The 19,212-nt window shown below is 43.0% G+C and overlaps 1 protein-coding gene across 1 annotated transcript; it reads right to left on the reverse strand.

The window, feature by feature from the left end:
* Positions 1–13,955: 13,955 nt before the first annotated feature.
* LOC124484827 (cytochrome P450 4V2) lies at positions 13,956–18,540 on the reverse strand. The gene is made up of 11 exons (XM_047045941.1): positions 18,310–18,540; positions 18,036–18,148; positions 17,643–17,728; positions 17,153–17,343; positions 16,946–17,015; positions 16,547–16,673; positions 16,009–16,182; positions 15,664–15,766; positions 15,184–15,318; positions 14,840–15,019; positions 13,956–14,417 (listed from the first exon to the last, which is right to left on the reverse strand). Exons 1-11 carry the CDS (start codon positions 18,500–18,502, stop codon positions 14,233–14,235), a joined length of 1,557 nt encoding a protein of 518 aa, XP_046901897.1. The 5' UTR covers positions 18,503–18,540; the 3' UTR covers positions 13,956–14,232.
* Positions 18,541–19,212: the final 672 nt, after the last annotated feature.

The raw sequence follows: 19,212 nt of genomic DNA on the forward strand, positions 1-19,212 counted from the left end.
TTTCCTTTTTTCCCTATATTCACAGTGTCATACCCGTGTCTTGCTCTCAGGCTTTCAGAGGTAGACTCGCTGATGCAGTTGCACTGTCACGCTTGTCTCCGCTCTCCGCATTTTGCTCCCTCGCCTTGCCTCACTCTGTCCTTTTTTTGTTTCCTCTCCTTCTTTCTCTTCATTCGTCATTTACAGTGTTTTCTCCATCTCTTTTTCCAACCCTATCTCTGTCTATCTTTCTCCTCTGTCTTGCTCTGTCACTGACACTCACGCGCTCTCATTATTATACTTGCTCCCTGTTTCCCCCTCCCTCCCTCCCTCCCTCCCTCTCTCTCTCTTTCTCTCAGAATAAACTAACACTTTGGCAGTTCTGTAGAGCTCCAGTATGACTAATGTGAATGTTTACTGCGCTGTCTGTATACCCATCATTGCTGGGCCTTGACACACCAACACACACCTCGCCTCGCTCACTATTGCAAAACACACACACATTGTAGATTATCCGCCCAATTACACCCTTCTCTCTTTACTCATTTACACCCACCCCAAATTCGATGTCTTTCACCCAAACACACTGCTTTCTCCCTCACTCTTACACACACTCAGGCGTAATCCATCCACTCCTTCTGCCTCCCTTTGGTACATCTGTCTCCTCCTGATGACCTCATGGTTAATCTGACTCTCGGAGTTGTGATTGTTCCAGCCCCAAGTTCGTGGTGATGATCCGTGGACACATCAAAAGAGGTCTGAAGTCGGGCAGAGTTCACATTTCACACCACACGCCTTTAGGATCCCATTGTATGCATTAGGAGAGGAATGCATTTGAGGATTCTGCATCTGCCAAGCTCAGCCTTGAACGGAGTAGACAGATTCACACCACCGCAGCACCACAGGGTCTCAGATCAGCGCAGATGAAGGAGATGGGGCCTCTCGTCGACAGGCGTGTGTACCTGCGAGTGTGTCAGGTGAGTGTGTGACAGGTGTGTGGACTATTCTTTCCCAGATTTCAGTCGTTCGGCTGTGGGGGAGCAGAATCGGGAGGATATTCAGATGGAATCCACATGAGATGTGACCTTGTAACTAACGCTTCTGGATTTAGAGAGATGGACTTTGACATTGCAGGCTCCCGGCACAATGGATTCCTCAAGTGTGTGTGTGTGTGTGTGTGTGTCCCTGACTAAAGAATCCTGTCCCCGTAGGTATTTACCTCCTTCTCCCTGAGTTGACCATTGGCCTTCTCTTATCATAGCCGTCAGCTGGAAGCTTCTTATCTGGGCTATCTTCTCTTATCTCCTACCTGGTGTCTTTACCCCAGGGGAGAAGAATGCATCCTTCCCTGACACTGAACACTCTCGCCACAACCCCCAGAGTTTCACTAGCCTTTAGTTTGAAAGTCAAAAGACCAAAACATTCCGAAATGATAATCCATTTCAAGAGGATTTTAAATGTAATTCCGAAACATAAGAAAAATATGCTGTTGTCTCATTAGACTGAAAAAAAAATCTAAATTACTCAATTCATCAACAACAAAAGACGTCACATGGACTCAGACAATGTCGTAGTTTCCTAAAGAGAGCACTTATATGTTTGATGTGTCCAGGAAGAGATTATGTTGTTTATTCATTTAAGCACACAATGAAAAGCCTTATTGACAAAAGAGTCCTTATTCAAGTAGGCCCAAATGAGATAAATCCACCGCTGGCTCAACCTGCTCATCCCTTGATTGAGAGAATGCAATCCATGTCACAGGCACCCTCATACTCACATTAGAGGATGCGCTAGTATACCGACACACAGATGCATGCACACACTCACTTGCTCTCTCTTTCTGTCTCTATCACACACGCACATTGACATCTAACTATAATTCCAGGAATATTTGTGTTTGTGTGTGTGTGTGTGTGTGTCTGCCTGTGTGTATCTCAGTTATCTCAAGAACCGAGCGCTGTATGTTACAAGTCAGCCAGTGTCTTGCTCGGGACCCAAAGACATGCAGTGCCGCTTGTGACGTTGTTTCAGTGAGCTGTTCATTCATCCAAAGGTTTTGCCGCTATCTTGAATGTTCTCGCCAGTATCAACTGATAGTTTCTAACCAGTAGGTGATGGTATTGGTCAGCAAACAGATTGGTCTCATTTGTTACCCCTGCATCCCCACTCTTACTTTGTATTATATTATACTACAATAGCAGGAATATTTGTATGTGTGAAAACAATATATATATATATATAAATATGTATATAAATGCACAACTGCAGTAGTGTGTGTTGAAAACGCAGCAACAAGACTTAGAAACAAGATACTGCATACAGAATGGATTTCACAAGACACAAACTGGCTCTGACTCTGGATAGGTTTCCTGAGTTTCTATGGGTTAGCCTTGTATCCATCACCACTTAGAACTAGGGAAATGTACAAAACAAAGCACATTCTGTCAGAACAAGCAAACAATCTGAAAAATATAACAGGCACTGCTCTTTTTAACTAAAATTGCCAACTTACACACATCTCTTTCTGTTGTGCACTTACTCACTGACGTTGACCAAAAATCCCACAAATCCACTGTGGACGTTCTTATCATCCCAGCCTGCCTGAACAGGATTAGTAAATGAAAAGCATAAGCATGGGAACCATTTCCCCCCACACTGTCTTCACCCCTAAACCAGGTGTTGTAAGGGGGGACGGGGGGACGGGGGACGTCATCTAGGGACGATGGGGGGATTACTTCCCAGAAAAAGAGCTGAGAATTGCAAGAGTCCCTTCCACGCTGCAGCTTTCTCCAAGCCCCCTCTGGTAAGGGTAACAAATCCCTGGAAATATTATAATAACTGTAACTTTGTATGGCTTGAGTTTGTGTGTGTGATGAAACTCCTTACGGGGCCTGTCTCTGTTACACAGATGACAATAAACAGCTTAGCTTGTGTTATTAGCTGTCAGTCTGTAAAACTATGTATTTTGTTCATGCGGTGGCTGATATCTGGAATATCGCATGGCCCATTTGTTGCTTGTAGATTCATGAGATGTCTCTATACTAACAGTCGGGTGGAGGGGCAAAGCTCTTTTCATTGCTTGTCTAAACCTTATGTGTGTCAAGACAAGCTAGGGAGGTAAACACGCAGAATTGGCCTCTGATGAGCGTGGAATATCGACCACGTCCTGAGACCAAGTCCCCAGCGCCAGCTTAGATGGGTGGTTTAGTGGTGTCAATACAGAAGGTGAGGGAGTGGGGGATAAGCACAGAGAGAAAGAGGTAGGAGGAGGGATCTGGGCCACACCTAACTCTGTAAAGGCTCACAATATATTAGACACTGTCACAAGGTCATCTTGGCTTTCAGGACCTGGACAGATATAAAGTATTGACCTTTCCATTTTAATTGACATTGACATTACAGTCAGTCACTGAGTATGTTTGAGTATGAGTTATTTGTTTGTGTGTGTGTGTGTGTGTGTGTGTGTGTGTGTATTCGTGTGTGTGCATGTGCATGCGTGTGCATCTGTTCATTCCTTTTCGACCTTCTAAATGCCAACTGGACTAGGAATGCACTTTTGTAATGCCAGGAACAAACCATTTTGATCAGTGTGTGTGTTTGTGTGTTTTTGGTCCTAGTTGACATTCTGGTTTTATGTCTAAGGCATGTCCAAAGATGTACAGGTCTGTGTTCTCCTGTGTATTTGCAGGACAACATGTGAACATGTCACCCACTTACATATTTCAAAACATTAGTGTAAATTACACAGACATTTTGGGGGAACAAATTGGTAGTGGAAGGTAGGAGAGTTGACATGGCATCCATTGGCGCATTCATCTGTGCCATCTGGCTTCAGGACCCTGACAGATATATATGGAATGTTGTATTCCACTAGCGTTACTACAAATAAGGGACGATATCCCCCCTCAGAGAGCATGTTTATAAACCCCAGCAGGTCTTTGGCTTTCCTGAGGTTCTGTTTTCATCCATATCAGCCTGTTTGGGAGGTTGGTAGATGGGTGGATTAGACTGTTGGGAGGGAAGGAGCGAGAGACAGAAATGAGAGGGGTTTAGTCTTGGTTCTGGAAGAAGCTGTTTGAGAAGCAAGCCATAGCTGTGCTTGTGCAGTAGAGATGTAAATATGCATTCTCTCATTGTATGTCATCTTATGTTTGTGTGTTTTTTGACAACAAAACTACTGGGTATTTGTTTCAACCTTTAGCTGCAAAACATTATTATTATTAATAATAATTCTCAGTCTACACTCTCACAGGAAACAAATATTTCAAAGTTATCTTTTATAGCAATTTTGGCACGCTGATTCCTTTCCTCATTTCTCATTTAAATAGTACACTGTCTTCTCTCCCACTCTCACACCCCTCTAGTGCCCTGTGCTACTAGCATCCCTGATGATCCTCCCTGATGTAAAAGAGAAGTACTTCCACTGAGGAACCCACCTGCAGCCCCTTCTCACTTCTGCTCAGAAGTGCCACTACTGGTAATTGGCAATAATCCCAATTGCAATTGGATGGCTCTCACACATGCTTACACTCCTTGAGAGACACTGTCACACATCTGCATACACACACTCCTACAGGACACCTGTGTAATCATAGTGTTCAATCCATCTTTGTATGAGGTAACCACAATTTACAAAAAATGAGAGGAGAGTGACCACAATGTACTAAGCGCTGACACATGCCTCTGGTGAACAGTGATCATGATAACCATTTTGTGGAGTAGGTTTCAGAGTGACTGAACAGGAGCGAGGGGTTTTGTCCCTCCCGCTGGGAGCCATTTTAACAAGTCACATTAAATGAATGGCAGCCTCGTCAGATTGAGTGTCAACTTTGTCTGTCGTTGTTAATGTGATCATCAACAAGTATGAAGACACGCTTTCACCTCCCCAGTGTCTCACAAACACTCTCTCTCACTTTGTCACACACACAGTGAAACATTTTATGCTGTTTATGATCTTCACACAACTCTTCTGGCCTGCACAGGGAAGGAATTCCTAACAGGGAGGGAGAGTCGAGTGTCCTAGACAGGAGCAGGGTGGCCTTGGCAGACACACAAAGAAGGGCTTGTATTACCAAAGGCCAGAAGTTAATGAGATTTACGTGGAGGGGATTCAGTGTGTAGTTGTGTGGGCAGTTTAGAGAGCAGCGGTAGAGACACACACCTTTGCCACACACATGCCACACACATGCACAAGGTCCAAGTCTTACTCCTTGCCATGCTAAAGAGGTCTGGCTAGCTTTGATCCTGCTTCACTCAGAGTAAACAGAGTCACTATGACACCATGGACTCTTATCTCTCTTGTCCCACTGCTGTGTTGAGGCTCCCTCTCCATGCTTAGGATGCCACTCACACAGTGTGTGTGGTGGAGGGACTGTGTGTGATGCCCTTGGATTTCTATGCATGTCTCTGTGTTTATCTGTCGGCGTGTGTGTTTGTGCGTCTGTGTCTGTAGCTGTGTATGAATGTATGTGAGGATTATGCCTAATCAGTGCCAGAGGGACCTTTGGAGGGCTCTGTAGGTTTGTGCTTCTTACTTCACTTCTATTTATATATGTGTATGTGTGGATGTTTGTGTGTGTGTGTGTGTGTGTACTAGTCTCCAGACAGTGAGCTGCCTTAATCCAGACCCCTGTGTTTGTACAGTGTGTGTGTATGTATGTATGTGTGTGTGTGTGTGTGTGTGTGTGTGTGTGTGTCTGTGTGACAGGCCCTAGGGAAGGCTGACAAGCTCTGTCTGGATAGTCTGCCGTGAGGAGGAAGAGGGAGTGAACAGAGTGTATGAGCGTTGGCTAACTTGACACATGCTTGTGATACACTTTGAACACCACAAACGCACGCAGGCACACACACACACACACACATACCTTCATACAACAACAGTTACGGTAAAACACTAGTCTTCTCTGCCAGGCTTGCTGTATTGATCTTCATCATGTTTAAGGGATCTATAATCAAGATGTTCCAGTTGGGTAATGAGTGACTAAAATACAAATGACAAAAGACCAGGTAAACAACATTTGTATGTGCTTCTCTAATAGCCTGGATTATGGACCTTCATTGTTTTTAAATCAACATGATGGTTGCCATGGTACTATAGATCAAATTTACAGCACACCCGTCCACAAATACAATCAATTGTTTTACATTTTGTATGAATTGTATTAAAGGTCAAAAAGATCTTCCGATGGCATTGAGATGCACTTATTGGTTGAGAAATATGGTTTGCATAGAATAATCTGTACAGTATCTACTCCTCTATTGTAGCCTAGGATGCTTTGTGTTACGTAATGACCTTCAGCTCATGGACGTGTTGGTAGAGAACTGGAAGGAGTTTGCCATGCAGTGGAGTCAGTCCATCGTTGGACACATGGTTAGATTTTTTATTTTTTTATTGCAATTCCAATTGCAAGGTCGTAGGAGAAAATAAAAGGTCTCCAGGTCTCCACTGCAGTTATAACAAGACATGCATGCAGTATATGTGACCATGGAAACTCAAGCACTGTTACGTATAGCCCTTATCTACCAGAAAACACATTTCCTGTCATCTAAACTTTACTTTACTTTACAATACAGCCATTTATTTGCAAGATCACTGTTAAGGTCTCATAAACTACGGTTAAATTGAGAGTCCTTATACATATACGTACTTGTATAGTAGATTAAGTCATATCTTTCCACACACTCTCATATATACTTTCATTACCATCCTTCTGTCAAACACCTGCATTCCATACACTTATCTCCCCATCACTCACCCCCCCACACACACACACATACACACACCCAAACACTTCTCAAATGATAGCTTGCACAGTATGAGGATGCAAGAATCAAGGTTCACAAGGTGTCAGCTGTCTGGTCATTTCATTTGCATCCTCTGTCAAAGACATGTCAGTCTTAGCTGTCTTCCCACTGCATGGCTCCCTGCCAGAGTCTTACACACAGTGATGCTGGCCCTGAGGAAAGAGAAAGGCAGCGAGGGACGAAGGTAGGTGGAAGTGGCTGCAGAGATAGGTCGAGAGACGGAGGAAGAAAGAAGGTGGAAAAGAAAGAGGATGAGGGAAAGACGGGAAGAAGAGATTGTAAGGAAGAGCTGGAGAGGAGAGGATGGGAGGCAGAGAGGTGAATGAGAGGGAGGGAGAACAAAGAAAGGGCTTCTAACCTTCGAGCAATCTGGGTGGAATCTGTGGACTGTGTTGTAGGTGTTGGTCAGTCACTGACCAGGTCTTGTACTGGCAGAAGAAGTCCTAGCACTGGACTAACACACAAGCACGCCGAAAATGCCTGAAAATGGTCAGATGGCTGAGCGGTTAGGGAATCAGGCTATTAGAAGGTTTGCCGGTTTGATTCCCAGCCGTGCAATATAACGTTGAGTCATTGGGCAAGGCACTTCACCTTACTTTCCTCGGGGGAATGTCCCTGCACTGACTGTAAGTCGCTCTGGATAAGAGTGTCTGCTAAATGACTAAAATGTTAATGTCATGTAAAATCACAAGTAAGCTCCCCTAAAACCCATCTCTCACTTAACCAAAGACCTTGTGCATGATTGATTTACCTACATTTACATGACAATACAGGGTCGCAACAACAATGACTTAAATCATTTCTTGCTGTGAGCAAATTGAGTGAAATACCAGTATCAAATGTCATGCTGCAAATTAGAGAAGTGTTATTGTTTATTTGTCAATTTCCACACTCACCCATGCGTTAAGCTACTGTTGCATTACTCCATGAAAATGGTTTCAGTGTCCCGAGGGTGAAGACTTGGATGGCCTCCCCATTTTAGGGCTGTTTCATATCATTGCATGTTTTTCCCTCTTTGGTGTCCTACTGGTCTATATGTTTAGCAGCATACTTTATATTTTTCGCTCTCTCTGTGTCACAGTGACCAAAGTGTATGAGCTCGTTTCATCAGGACAATATTCTAACAAAGGAAAAATCAATTGATGACGTGTAATCATAATAGTTGGTGAAAATGACTCACCAACCACTCGTCGCACCTTTCATGGACTGGTTACTGTCGTTGTCCCAGGCCTCTGGGAACACTCAGTGAACCATATGATTTGCTGGTGTCTCAAGTAGGGGGAGTCAGGGGGGAGTCAGATGGCTGAGTGGTTAGGGAATCAGGCTAGAAATCATAAGGTTGCCAGTTCGATTCCTGGATTTGCATAATAACGTTGTGTCCTTGGGCAAGGTACTTCACCCTACTTGCCTTGGGGGGAATGTCCCTGTACTTACTGTGAGTCGCTCTGGATAAGAGTGTCTGCTAATTGACTAAATGTAAGTAGAGCCGTTATTGTTTATCGTTGTCAAGCAGAGATGATCATGCAATGAACAGCTCATGCTGTTATAGCGATGTGACCCCTCCATCATCCCAAAGCCTATCTACACACTGTGGGAATGTGGTATCTTATGACCTTGTGTCCCATTGGGGGATAAGATAGTCTCAAAGCCAATGGTTGGGTCAGGTGGGAGCGCGTTTAATTAAACCCTTGACTCTGGTCACGGGTCATTCATGTGCTTCATTTGCAGAGATGATTAGTGTTGTAATCTAAAGTCAAGGTTTACCTCCAGGGTGTTTTAGTTTTCAGCTACTGACTCTGCCTTCCATTGATCATTGGTATTGTCACACTCTTTTAGATGTCGTCAAGCTTTTAAAGAAAATCCATGTGTTTTGATTGTTTTTATAGCAGGAAGGCACCTACCACTTTCTCTTGGCGGGCATCATTCTGAAGTCTGTTAGCTAGTAATGACCAAGCTTGGAAACAGCGAATGACAAATCACTGTAAACAGACAACTTGATTGTGACGGAACATACCTTGCCCTTCAACCACCAGCCAGGTGAGTGTGGGCAATGAGGCCACCCTGTCACTGTGGTAGATAGTGAGAGAGTGGCTGAGAGGAAAATCCAATCTACCTTTTCTTTTATTGGATTCATTTAGCTGACATCTTATTCTTATTGGCAGACTTACAGACTCAGTAAATGTTTAGTCACCTCACCACCTGTGCGATTTGCTTAATGCATTTTTCTGCAGCTTTCTCCCCAATTTATATGCTGTATTGGTGTTTAGAATTATTTCAAAATGGCCTTGGCAATGATGAGGAATGTGTGATTCAGTGTGGGGGGGTTAACACCGACCATCGCATTTTGGGAGAGGGTGTGGTCACAAAATGACAAATAATGTTTTGCTTATTACAGTCCAAGGCAGTCATGTTGGATTTGGTCTCCCATCATGCTTGACTGATCTTCAAACTAACATGGCTGCCAAAGTACATTTACTATGATGGTTTGGTTTTCTGGGTCAGACAGGGCCCTGGTCATCTCCTTCTTGACCTCTAGAACTCTTCTTCCAGTTATATCTAAGGAAAAGACTTGTAGGCCTGCCGTTGTTTGAACATTTGATTTTACTACCATACAAGCAGCACTTGTATTTAGAAGTTGTATAATAGTTGTAGAAAATGACTTGAACATGGAACTAAGGGTTAAGAAAAAGACTATACCCTTTTAAATAAGTTCGTTTTAAATAACACCGTCGCTTGGCGGCAGTCAGCTACGAGCAACAGACAAGCCACACAAAAGGCTTCTTTAGGCCCCTATGTTTGTCATCCCCTCAAGGCTTCCAGGGTCAATCACATGGAAGCAACAACAACAGGTGTGTTCTCCCACAATTGTCGAATATGGATGGGTTCAATGATCTCTTCACTTTGGAAGCCGTAGGAGGAGGCATCCAAATGAATGGACTCTATTGGCATTTCAGCAGCCAATCAATATCAAATCAAACCCGGTTGGACTTCATCAGTCTAAAAGCCTTTTGAAGTCCAAGTTTTGCTAACTTTTCTTTTAAATCCTGTTTATTTTTGGGATGGGTTTGGGGGAACGGAGTTCAAGAAAAAAGGAGGAGGAAACATAAAGAGATCGGAGAGGCTAGCTGTCTCTCTCTCTCTTTTTCTCTCTATCCATTTGGCCCTAGGGGAGTTTCTGAGAGCCTGGCCCAAAAGCCTTTGATGAGATGCAGGCTTTGAGGTTGAGGTGAAAGACTCACTCTCTTTCTCTCACTTTCCCTCACTCGAGAGAGCGTAATGACCTGCCCAACAAACCTCATGTCATATTTACCTAGTTGTTTGTGTAAGAGGTATCACAGTATAGTAGTTTGCAGGCTTGTTCTGCTCTATTGTGTTGTGTCTTGAGAGATGAACTCTCTGGATTACGGTCAAAACCGTATGACGTAAAACCCCCCACACACACCCCCCCACACACGCACACCTCCTCTAACCTACTGTTAAATCATCATCATGCATGACCTATAACTGCCCCCAGGGACTCTCTGAGAACCCCCCCTCTCCCCCTAAAGTAAACTGCATTAGAAAACGAGGGAGTAAAAAGACTGGACCATGGTTGATTTTCAAATGGTGCTCCCTGGAGCGTTGGTGCCGGCATGGACGGAGGATGAGAGCCAATGACAGGGCTGGTAGGGAGGGCTGGTTCTGCACTACTAAAAATGGATCCCTCGGCTCACAGTCTCTGACAATTTAGCTGTGAGATTATGTTTGGGTCTACTTCAAAGGAGAAGCTCTAGTACGCATGGCAGGGAAGCCTTGGGCCACATACAAGTGCATTCTCTGCTAGCCTGCATCCAAAACGTGTTGGGGGCTCACCAGAAGCCATATGGTTTTTCTGACCGCACAGGGGGACCGGGGGACGGAAGGAGGAAAAAGAACCCTCTTTTCTTTTTCAAATGTAATTGTTATTCCTAACGAGCACTTTCTCCAGGTTTGTGATATTTGGTGGCGTCTGGAATCTCTGGGTGATGGATTCAAGTGAGTGGTTGTGCTCCTCAGTCTCTCAATAAGTACATCCCCCATGTGTGCTTTATACACGTGTTATTTATTTCGCTATCTCTACTTATACCATATATATCTTTCCCATATTCCTTTTTATTTCATATTTTCCATTTTAACGTCCACTCCTTTACCCCTCTTTCTCACCCCCTCCTTTACTCCTTGTCTTTGGCACCAAACCATTCTTCAGGGAGGTGGGTGACAGATCAAAACTGACCCCCGTTCAAAGTGGATCCTATCAAGGTCATTCTTTGGGAACAGAGAGGTAATGGAAAGGAGGAAGTAAAGAGAGAACAAATTGCGTTGTGTGGGTGCTTTTGTTTGTTTGTGTGTGTATCTGCTTGAGCATCAGGGCGCGCATACTGTGGATGCATGTTCGTTTGTGTGTGTACAGATCTCTTCAAGTGTGTTTGAAAGAAAGCGATTGTGAGTGGGTGTGTGGCGACCACAAGCCACAAAGACTGACCGGCCAACCATCCAACCAATGTCCCTGGCTCAGAGGGAGCCAGGGCCAGGGCCAGAGGCAGGTCCAGGGATACTGTCACATCCCATTGCAGTCGTCCCCTGACTGTGCCAGAGGCACAGTGGAAGACCTGATACATACACCCTGCATTTATCTACCTTTAGGAACAAATGCCACAGCGTCTGTCGGAAAGGCCTACAGCTGAAATCTACCGTATCAATCCATACTGTACGCCAGGTTTTTATGGTCTTTTGTGTCTGAAACCCTCCACATGCCAAAGAGTTTAAACAGTCCATCTTGACAATCCCATCGGTGGATCGCAGCAGCTGCGGTTAGAACGGATTGACTCAAAGCACAGGCAGATGGATTTATTTTCAGTTTTTTTTATCCATTATTTTTTTTACTTGAAACCATCCAGATGATAACTCACCCATCTTGCTTTCTACCGTGGAAGTGCGTCATCGATCTGCATCTTATAGGGAAATTGTTTAGCCAAGGTCATTGTTCAGGGCAATCTAGATTGTTGCGTATCTTTTTAAATGGGAGAGGGATTTGTGCCCTCGTCGGTGACATGAGGATCAAATACTATCACAACGACAAGGTGAACATATTGATCTATATGTCACAGAGATGGGTTTATCTGATATGTGGTGCTTTTACTTGGACAGTCTGAGTAGTGTGAATGTCTGGGGGTCTGTGTCAAGGTCGAGACATTTTTTGTTATCAGTGGCCATCTTCCAATAATCTCACATTAGGAACCTGCTCAAAACTACTACCAATAGAGCAATAGCTTGTTTTTAGTAGTATGTATGTCATGAGTTAACCTGAAACTGACTGTCATTATTAGATTTTATTTCATTTTTCAAAGGCTGGTTGGTGTCAGTTACTGACTTGTAAATATATGTTAATGATTAAAGTGCTAAGCTCTGGTCTGTGGTAATGAGAGACGGCAGGTTAGTTGTTTGTGTTTTAGCTTGTTGATTTGTTTACAAATTGTCCCTGAGATCTGTCTCTCGTCCATACATTTCCATGAGCTACTCTGTGTACACGTCTGTTTGTGAGAAAACACACACAAAGATACACTCACACACACACACACACATCACACTCTTTGTTTTGTACACGTCTAAACAGACCCTCTGACAGGCAAACAAATACGCACACGCACACGCACACAGATGAGGCCATGACATTCAAAACACTAGGAACGTTGCTGCCACACTGTGGCAAGCAGCTAGTACATTTTTACACTATACTGTTAGACCATTTGTACGCCATCAAATACAAATTATCATTTATAATGTATATGTGTGTATTTTTATCATTAGTATTAGAATTATTTGTAATATTACAACTTATTTAAATGACAAAAAACTATTAGTTTTTTTACACCAGGCCCGTTATTGTGATTTAATTTCATATCATCACAGAGCACAGGGAGATTTATAATCCAAATCCTTGGCATTATAAACTCCTTTTCACAGTTGTTTGATTTCTGTATTTATTATCTTTGGAGAGCGGCTGCTGTCCGCTGTCTTCAAGCATTTCACACCAGGAGACTAATTTGTCAGTAGTAACACCAAACATGAAAGTCATATAAATTAACGCCTCATCCACATCAGAAGGGATTCTTTTCTTTTCCCAAAACAAAGACTGGCCGTCTGGGAGGCGTTTTAATTAAATGTGTCCAGGGAGTGCTTGCCCTCCATGCGATGAAACACTGTGGTGATGACATGTTTGTGTAACAGCTATAAATGGGAGGCAGTAAAAGAGAGTTTTCTGCCAGCAGAAGAAGGTACTTTCTGGTGCTTCCTTATCAGAACTGACTTCTAGGGTTTTCTGCTCACGTTATTGGTAAAATCCTAGACAATCAACCGTCTCAGAACCCTGTCTAGGGTCAGAACTGGAGCAAAGGTCTGGGAATAGGAGGAATATTGTAAATGCTATTCAATATCATCACATTTCAATCATCAATTACTGGAAAGCCGTTGCCCAATGAAGTATTAAGATAAATGAACTCTTCCTTCATCTAGAACCAAGTAACCTTCTAAAAATTATTAGACTTATTATTAGACTAAATTGATTATCAGAGCTTTGTTCAATAATTCAAATTGTATAAGGATTATAGCCTGCCATTTATCATTGATCACCTTTCATGTTGTTGACCATGGATACCAAACCTTATACTTCCATGCACCTACATAAATCCTCTTGCTGAGTTATTCACAGTTATTTTGATATGGTGTAAAATTGAGATTACTATTCCTTTAAAACTGCTGCTTGTGACTTCCACGTTTTGAATGAATTAAGTGGCATATAAAACAATGCTATGGTAATTTTTAATTATTTACAAAAACAATAAATGCGTATTACCATGTATATGTTATGCTTTTATTAAGAAATAAAATGACAATGTAAGCAAGAAAGACCAGTAACAAAAGATCTGAAGAACTGTATGTGTATGTACAGTAGCCTACTCATTCATGTCCAACCAAGCCACACTCCCACAATTTCACACTTATGTGGTTCCCACTTACGTGGTTCCCATGAATCACACACACAACATTGCATCTCCAGTATTGTTTCACCTGCCCAATACATCCCATCTTATCTCATTCCGGCACACTCCTGTTCCCATAATAAACAAACTGGTGACAAAATAAAAGTAAATTGGATGGAAGAATTCTAATTTATCAAGTCAATGGTTATATGTAGTTTAAGCACAGTACAAAAGTAAGGTTTCCCTGGGAACCAGACAAATCTGCCAGTTCATGTTTTATTGGCTCTGGCAGATGGGTCTGGCCACCAGTTACATGGTTATTGCATTATCTTTCAACTGAGATCTTACGTAAACAGCTAGCAGTATGTATTCAATTACTCTAAAATAAACACTGCCCAGTTATACTACATTCCAGTGCTTGACCCCGTTAGCGGTGGTTCTGGACAGGGCTCTAGTAGCGTTGCGTGTCTGGACGAGGAGACCTCCTCTGCAGTTGGATCCAGATTCCTTTCTCTGGACGGAGGATGAGCTCCCCTAGTGGGCGGAGGTCCTCACGCTTCTGACATGCATCAACATTGAAGTTACGGAAGATGGATGCCAGGATAACCTTCTCCTCCATCATAGCAAAGCGCTGACCTGTAATTTAATATGTTTGGATTATGGAAAAGCTAAACTCTCAAACCACTGGTCAGACCTGCTTTAGTATTTCTACTTCTTGTTGAGTTTAATGCAGATTTTTTTTAATGTTCTGCCTTTAAAACGTTTATTAAATATAAGTACAATGGAATAAGGAAAAAGTGCAATCAGTCAATTTTCCTATAGTTTTTGTCGAGAGATAGTCTAGACTCAAGACTTGCTCACTCACTCTCTCATGTATCTTTCATAAAGAGCACAAAACAGATCAATAGACGTCTTAAAGCACACAAAACCTGACAAGAAAACACAGACAGACAATCAAAACCTTTTCCCAAAACAACCATTTTCAAAATGGCCTGTTCCTAGGAGGGTCCTGTGATTGAATTCTGTCAGTGACCTTCACTTCAATTTTCTGTTCTTACCAATACAGTTCCGGAGCCCAGCAGAAAAAGGAATGAATGCGTATGGATGCCTCCCAACAGAATTCTCAGGCAGGAAACGCTCCGGACGGAATTCTTCAGGATTTGGGAAGTGGCGTGCGTCGCGGTGGAGGGCATAGGGTATGATGATGGCATTGGCACCTTTGGGCACCTTAAAACCATCTACATGCAAATGATATACATGATTTGATTTTGCAAGGCGTATACATATATAAATGAGAGACCAAACTAAAACCAAACCAACAAAATAGTATATGAACATCCGAAATCTTTGGATGATGTTGAAGAAAATGAAAACAGCTGTCTCCTGTACAAAGGTGACCTACTGATGTGGCACTCTTCACAGATCCTACGGGCAAAGAATGGCACGGAGGGGAACAAACGCAGGGACTCCTTGACCACACACTCCAGATACCTGAGCTTCTTCAGATCTTCAGTGTTGATTGGCCGATCCGACTCACCTTAGAACAGAGGCATGAGTATGGACAAACACAGAAACAACAATCAACAGTATGTCGATTGTCAATGTTAGGATGAGGATCCAGTCAACAAACTGTGGTTCTGCTGCCCACACCCCACTGATCATAGCTCAGCATGTGCTACACCGCTGCAAGATTTTACACCCCCTATCAGCTATGGTTGAACTTTCTCTTACCTGTTTGAAAATAAATAAGAGGTAGCACTAATGAGACAGCAAGCCCTAAAATTGGGAAGATTAATGATGCCATGAAAAAGAGAACTGTGGAATGCCGGGGTGGTGGTGGGTTGGCATAGGGAGGAGGGAAAAGTGTGAGATGGGTCGTTACCAAAAACCTCCTTAAGCTCTTGTTGAACTTTTCTCTGAACCTCGGGATGGGAGCCCAGTAAATGAATGGCCCAGTTCACGGCGGCAGCTGTAGTGTCGTGGCCCTGGCGAAGGGTGTAGGGGGACAAAAATACTCAAATGTATCACCCAATCTATGATTTAAAGCAGTCACACAGCATTATGACCCAGTGCTACAATGCTGCATTGTCCTTGCTCAATAAACATCTATGTGAATCAGAGTCAGTGTGATGATAGGGCCATATCGCATCATTCTCAGGGAGAAATCTCTCACACTTTCATTGCTAGATGTACATGCATAGAACGAGTCATAGCGGTTATCACTGACCCTAAACATGAAGGTGTCCACTTCCTCCTGGATGTCTTGGTTTGTCAACTTGTTACCATCCTCATCCGTGGTTTTCAGGAGCATGTCAAGAAATGCTCTTCTCTTCCTCATGCCCTGGTCTGATTCACTGTCTGACTCATTATAGGTGATGTATTCTGCCCTCTCCGATATCACCTGGATCAAAGGATAGAGAGAGGAAATATGGACATGACGGTATGCTAATTTGGTACTTCCTTTGATACACAAACAATGTGTTACATATGCTGCAACACTGTATATCAGTGCAGTCAGGTGGCTGAGCGGTTAGGGAATGGGCTAGTAATCAGAAGATTGCTGGTTCGATTCCCGGCCGTGCAAAAATGACATTGTGTCCTTGGGCAAGGCACTTTACCCTACTTCCCTCTGGGGAATGTCCCTGCACTTACTGTAAGTCGCTCTGTATAAGAGTGTCTGGTAAATGTATACCAGGCTGGTATTTCTTTTAGCTATCACATCCTAATGTGACAGGACCTGTGGACTCTTAAGACCCCAAACTCACATTGGAGGTGAAGGAGTGGAGGACCTTGAGAGTGTTGTCATGCTCCCGGCCCTCGCCAAAATAGTTGTAAATGAAGTCTGGCCAGTACCAGGGCATCCTCTGTCTCCGAGTGATGATGTCACTCATCCTAGGGTAATAAGTTTATGAGAAAGGAATGATGGTAAATGCGAGTAGTTTTTCCCAAAAAATTGTCTAAGAGTGACAGATGGGACCACATGATGAAGGAATAACCTTCGTCAAGGTCAAGGTCTAACACACACACACAAAGATAGCGCCCTATTACCCAAATCGTAGTTGACACAGTATATTGATTTCACCCAGTAGATTATTAATACACTGAGAGCGGCGACTGTCTGTCTTTTAGAAGAGCTCTGAGGGTTGTCTGAACAAGTGACTCACTTGTACACGCAGCGGACATACTCCGAGTCATAGTTGCTCTGGGCATATATTTTCTTGCCCATGGCTGTCTCTGATAAATAAAGAGACAAGGTAACAAATGATGACAAATGACATACAATAATGACAATACATAATAATCTATTTAGTAAAATCAGATTCCAATTCCAATGACGTTTGTACCAACACACACACACACCAGGCCCTTACCACATATAATATCAAGGGCACAGAGAGTGACGTGGTTAAAGCAGTTGAAGGGCCCTTTTCCTGCCTCCTTCTCCAGCTTTTCCACCAGGACCTCGGCCTGCTCGTTCATCACCTCCAGAAACTCTGTCAGAATGGAGAAGTGGAAGGTGGGGGTCAGCATCTTGCGCCGCCGCCGCCACTTGTCCCCTGTGCTGGGATGGTCGAGGGAGAAACAGCAGTGTAAGAGTGGAGGGGAGGACACGCTCACACATGTTCTCAGTCTAGTTGGTAATCTATTTACTTTGTCACAAAAATACTTTTTGTGTTTTTGGTTGCATATGACCTTTGGTACATTGACCAAGCCAATAACACAGCTCAGTTCCCAATGGGATTGAGCTGTGTCAGAAAAGACCTTTCAGTACAGAATCAGCCTTCAAAATATTTTTCGGGTGAGGTCAGCCTTTCTCAGTGTGGAGGAGGCAGGTCCTAGACGGCTTCATGGGGCTCATACCTGGTGAGAAGCCCAGTTCCCAGCCATGGATGGAGGAACTTGTATGCGTAGGCCTTATCCATGTGAATTGGGTTGTTCAACAGCGTCTAGAAAAAGCCAAAAGCCTTCCCTTGTAAACAGCACAGTTCTATTAATCTACTTACATTATCTCCACATCATAAATTGTAGAGGTAGAGACACAATTGGCAACATGAACACTGTATTGTCATTGTATGAACAAATTACACTTCAATCTTTATCATTATTTAATAGCATGGACTAGTTAGGTATTCCTTTTTTCTGACAGTTTGCACTACAAGAGTATGTCATTATATCGTTTTAACTGCTGTAAATCAATATTTCCCACCATATTTTTAATTGTTAGAGGACTGAAATGGAATCAGGGTTTTTTACCTCAATGTTTTCAGCATGGAACAAAATTAGGAATGGCACTGGTCCAATCCAGATTTTTAGCAGTGGAGAGTCCTTGAACTGGATTGTGCAGTCGACAAGCTGACGTAATATATCTGAAAAGAGAGAACAAAGTACATAGCAAAACTTTGTGGAAATATTTGGGTTTTGTGTTTTCCTATTATTATTTGTTGTTGTTTCAAACAAACCTCAGGCAACCTAGGCCATACATAGCAGTAATGAACATGTTTTTCCCATCTCCCTTTCCTCATCTCACCTCCAGCGTTGGCTTCAAACTGCAGTGCGTTCCCTACAAAGGGTAATGCTCCCCCTATCTCCGGGATAGGCTTCATCTCATGCCATTTGTACAAGTAGCTGCTAAGCAGTTTGTAAGTGTAGTATGTCAATATAGCGACGAAGGCGCCAACCGTTAAAAGGCCCAGCGTGTAAGTCCCGTGTAAAATCGACATGCCTGCTTAGTGTGCAGCACAATAGTAAGGACAAACTCACTAACCGTCTCTGGCAGAGTTGAATGTCTGTTTCCTTTCAGATGGAATTTAACCCTTGGACTTTTGCCTACATTTGTTTGCTGTCACACTCAACCTGCAGAGATGTAGACCATAGGTTACTTGGGTTAAGCCTTGCACCACCAGACCAATTCTGCAAAGCCAGAACTTGCATTGGTCTGGTTCCCAGGCTAAGGATTTACATACTGTAAACCAGTCTTTCCCCTGTTCCTGGAGAGCTACCTCCCTGTAGGTTTTTCCTTTATCCTAACATTAATATGAGGTATAAGCTGACAATTGATACAATGTCAAGCTTGTTTGTCCTTTTTAAGTAAATCCTGTGGCTTACTAGGTCATTTGATGAGAGATGGAAGAACAACATTACAGTAATGTTTGTAGATTTATCCTACTGGTGGTAAGCTATTTGTCTTTAGTTTGGAAAAGGCTGCATCGGTTCTTTATTTACAAATACAAATAAGAGAATAAAGCCTTCTAAGGAGAGTCCACAAGTCATCAGGGACATTTGGTGATAACAAATTAATGCATTAGAAAGCTTTAACCAAATGTGCTGTTGTTATGTTATGTTACATAGCCTATAATGTAAGGGCAAACTAAAACATAGGTCTTGTGCAAAGGAAAAATCATACATTTCTACATGTGAATGCAAACCCACA

Source organism: Hypomesus transpacificus, chromosome 22 (genome assembly GCF_021917145.1).
Source record: "Hypomesus transpacificus isolate Combined female chromosome 22, fHypTra1, whole genome shotgun sequence".
NCBI classification, from domain to species: Eukaryota; Metazoa; Chordata; class Actinopteri; order Osmeriformes; family Osmeridae; genus Hypomesus; species Hypomesus transpacificus.

Coding starts and splice junctions, on each gene's coding strand:
- LOC124484827 (XM_047045941.1), bottom strand. CDS start 18,502: ATGTCGATTTTACACGGGACTTACACGCTGGGCCTTTTAACGGTTGGC. Junction 17,344..17,642: donor GGAACTGGGCTTCTCACCAG/GTATGAGCCCCA, acceptor CGACCATCCCAG/CACAGGGGACAAGTGGCGGC. Junction 15,020..15,183: donor CTGTGAAGAGTGCCACATCA/GTAGGTCACCTT, acceptor ATTTGCATGTAG/ATGGTTTTAAGGTGCCCAAA.